Genomic DNA, 3,862 nt, shown 5'->3' with positions numbered 1-3,862 from the left:
TAGGAAGGACATTAACGTAGCCACAACAGTCTGCAAAGTAATGGGACAATAAGAGTAGTCTCTTTAAGCACAGACAATCTGACGTAAATACTTATTTCAGGCAACAACGGCGCGATGTAGCTAGTTTATACATCAGTGTATTGCTATGTAATATTACTCCCTCGTATTATCAACCAGCGAGAAAGCTAACCGTTAACGTCAAATAGTTACAACGAATGATTAGCTAGCAATAAAAGTGGTGACAGCAGGTTAGCTATTCTTGTAGCACAAAGTAACCTTGTAACATTATTGTGAAATAACTGCTGGAATGGTAGGTTTAAAAAGCTGAGTTGGCTTGATAATGTCAGTAGTTAGCATTAGCTTTACTACTAGCAGCTAATCTTTCATTGCTTTGTCATTCAATTACTTCTCACACTGCAGCGATGTCCACAGTTGCCGTATGAATACATACTGTGTATCATTTGTTAGATAACATTAAAGCTTAATTACCTTAATAGACAGCTGAATAATTGGAATCCGTATTGATTAAATATTTTGGTAGCAATTTCACTATCACCAGCGTCTCTGTCATTCGTTTATTTACAAGAGAATTGTCGGAAAAAAAACTGGCGTACGTTTGACGTGCCTGCCCATTGGTTGGAATCCAGAAAGTTCTAAATGCGTCGAGGGGTACAGCTTTAACGCGTTACCTCATTGGTCTACAGGCATGTCAATCGTTGAAAGTACCCACCCCAAAACATAACCGTTTAATTCATTTACAGCCCGCCATAGATAAGGTGTCAGCACAATGCATAGGAAAAAAATATATATGGCGGAGGCTTAACGTTACTTCAGTTTTATGTATATTCTTATGTGTAACGTAATGGCAAACAATGTCGCACCGTTGAAGTGTTACTTCTTCAGTGCTTATGTCTAAAAATATGTCATTTCAGAGCCGTTACTATTATGTCCACTACCACTCTCCGTATCAGCCACCCAGTCAGTGCTTGAGCATGCGCACTGCATTCTTTAAGCTCACTGCTTTCCACGCGTGTGTTAGGTTCACACTTTGGAAAAAGTCTGTTTTGAAGACAGAATTTGTTGGTATAAGACGTATTTTTCAGCACTATGGGGGGACAGGCCAAGGGCAAGAAGAAAAACAAGCCGAAGAGGAAAGAAAACCGCCCAAACAGGGGTAATTTTCTTCAATGGGTCAACATTTTGTTAGTTATTTACACTATGTAACGTCAGCCTGTCATACAGTAGCTATTAATCTGTAATGCTTTGATTTCAAGTCTTGACCTTATCAGATAAAACTAACGTTGAGTCTCCACTTGTCTGATCACAAAAGAACCAGGAATAGTTGGATTGACACCCCAGGAAAGGATGAGAGTAAGAATGCATGAAAAAGCCAAGAAGAAGACAGCTGAGAAGTATTCTGTGCAACAACTACTAGAAAAGGTGACTGACAGTATACCCAAAATAGAGACATGATGATCCAGATCGGTCATTTAATTTTGAATTTTGAATTTTGATCAACTACATGTTTGTTATGTCATGTGATCTTCTGTACAGACAGAGGAATACATGGATACTTTTGACTTTGAGATGGCTGGCCTTTTCTGCCAACGAGCTTTGGATGTGGAGTCTGACAACCTGCAAGCACTAGACATGCTGGGACACATCTCCTCAGAACTAGGAGATATACAGAAAGCTAAGGGAATATCCTTTATGCAGCTCATTGTTTTATTTTGTGCAAGTTAGAAATTCAAGTAATTTAACTGAAACACTGTTATTTTCCATGCTGTTGTACTGCAGTGATGGTTGTAGTCTCCTTGACCAATTTCCCTTAAGTGTTTCTGCGTGCAGTGGAGCTGAGTCCAGATGTAGGCCACAGTAAGTACATGTACTTGGGACAAATCCACACAGGCCAGGAGGCTGTGGACTACTACACCAGAGGAATACAAGTCCTGCTGTCTGCATTGGAGAAACAAGCACAGACCACAGTGAGTACACTCCCACAGACTCAATATTCAGTTCATGGTTTACCTATTCATGCACGCTATACATCAACCAATGAGAAATATCATTGCACCTTAAGCTAGCTAATGCTAGTGTAATGTTATATATCTTCACAAGAGGGTGCTGTGAGGCTATCTATCTATCTATCTATCTATCTATCTATCTATCTATCTATCTGTCTTTCTGTCTATCTGTCTTTCTGCTGCATACATACTTCTCACCTCAGCATAACAAAAATCTACAGTCCAGTGTCTGTTCAACTGAACAACACTAAATAAATCACACGGTTGTTGACCAACTCAGTGCGTAGTTACTATGATGTACTGACAGCCTTAGGTCATTTATGGCTAATTCCTGAAATTCATACAAATGTTACTAATCACATATATATGACAGGTTATTAGGAAGCTCTTAGTTAACAATCTGTATTTTATGCTGGGAATGTAAAGCAGAAGTTGTGTGGCAATTCTCAGAGCTTCTTGTTTCAAATGTTTTTATTCTGAAGGATCATCATGTCAGTTACGTGTAACAATGTAATATAATACAACAACTCCTTTAGAAAAAAGTAGGGGAAGGAAACCTATAAGCCTTCCTTTCCCTCCCCCCATATGAGTGCTGTTTAAATCTTCTAATCTGCACAGTCTAACTCAGCCATCCATTGCCACATACATTTTTTAAGCCTGTCCTTGAGGATGTACCCGATTTTCCCTCAAGTATTTGCCACTGCCGTCAACCATTGTTTGACTGATGGTGTTTGTCTCCTTCTACAGAACATCCGTATGAGTTTCTTTTCATTAAGTATGACATAGGACAGGGGGTTTTGCTGGCTAGTTAAATTTAATTAGGGCAGTGCCAGTTCAAAATGTGTGTCCAGGCTGATTAGCTCCTGGAAGTGCTGCTTGCAGTGATGTTGAGAACTGCTCATCTGATCGACTTCAAACGGCAGCAAATTTGTCATGGTCACTCATCTATCTTATCTACACTGACCACCACATGTTGTTGCAATAGCACAAAACGTTCAGGAGATCCATACTTCTCATATATGTTTGAAGTCTATCTATGATTTTATAATTCTGATCGTCCCTACACTGGTATTTGCATTGGTCTGTTACACATACACAAAATTTTAGTCCTTTCCTTTTGATTTTGGTTTTTGTTTTCCTACAGAGCACATAAAAATGTCTTAATATTAAACTAAAAATAAGTAGACAGAAAAAACGTAAGACAAAGTTGAAAATATATAATAGGATATACTGTAAAAATGGCTCAGCTTTAAAGGGACAGTTCACCCCAAAATCAAAAATACATGGTTTCCCTCTTACTTGGAGTTCTATTTGTCCATCTAGATAGTTTTGGTGCGAGTTGCAGAGTTTTGAAGATGTCGGCCATGGAGACCATCTCTCAGTATCAGTAAATAATTTGAAAAAATCAACAGCAATGTCTCTTTTTAAAAATCATGACTTGGGTAACTTGAGATCATCCACAGACCTTGTATTGAGCAGTTTCATGGAAGAACTATTTTCTTTATACCAAACTACTCCCACCAGTCATATCACTGTATCACTAGCTCTGTGGTGCTAATGTTTTAGCAGAGCCAAGAATACCATCTATGTTTGTGTCCCACACTGTCACTAGCACAAGCCTTTTGTCCAAGAGTAGTTGCATGCTTTTGTGTGTAGTGATACGGTTGGTGGGTGTAGTTCAGTAAAAAAAAACAAACAAAAAAAAAAAAACACTTCCTACATGAAACAGCTAACAAAAAGGACTCCTCCACAAGCTTAGTGCCATCTATTTCCATTATGTTATATCAAATCAACACAAATAATAGCTTTAAAAAAGACCCGTTCAGATGGAGTTTCTT

General features: G+C 38.5%; 1 protein-coding gene across 1 annotated transcript in view; it reads left to right on the top strand.

Annotated features, from left to right (window-relative positions):
- Positions 1-987: 987 nt before the first annotated feature.
- Positions 988-3,862, top strand: part of LOC146321665 (uncharacterized) — a 36,405-nt gene continuing 33,530 nt past the window's right edge. The window contains exons 1-4 of the mRNA XM_084726923.1: positions 988-1,174; positions 1,331-1,440; positions 1,555-1,701; positions 1,833-1,985. Of these exons, the coding sequence (XP_084583049.1) occupies positions 1,108-1,174; positions 1,331-1,440; positions 1,555-1,701; positions 1,833-1,985 (477 nt within the window). The 5' untranslated portion in view covers positions 988-1,107. The remainder of the gene's footprint in view (positions 1,175-1,330; positions 1,441-1,554; positions 1,702-1,832; positions 1,986-3,862) is intronic.

This window comes from Lutjanus erythropterus, chromosome 9 (genome assembly GCF_056507025.1).
Source record: "Lutjanus erythropterus isolate fLutEry1 chromosome 9, fLutEry1.hap2, whole genome shotgun sequence".
NCBI lineage: Eukaryota > Metazoa > Chordata > Actinopteri > Lutjaniformes > Lutjanidae > Lutjanus > Lutjanus erythropterus.
Note: the sequence above shows the minus strand (reverse complement) of the source record. Positions and strands in the feature narration are given on the sequence as shown.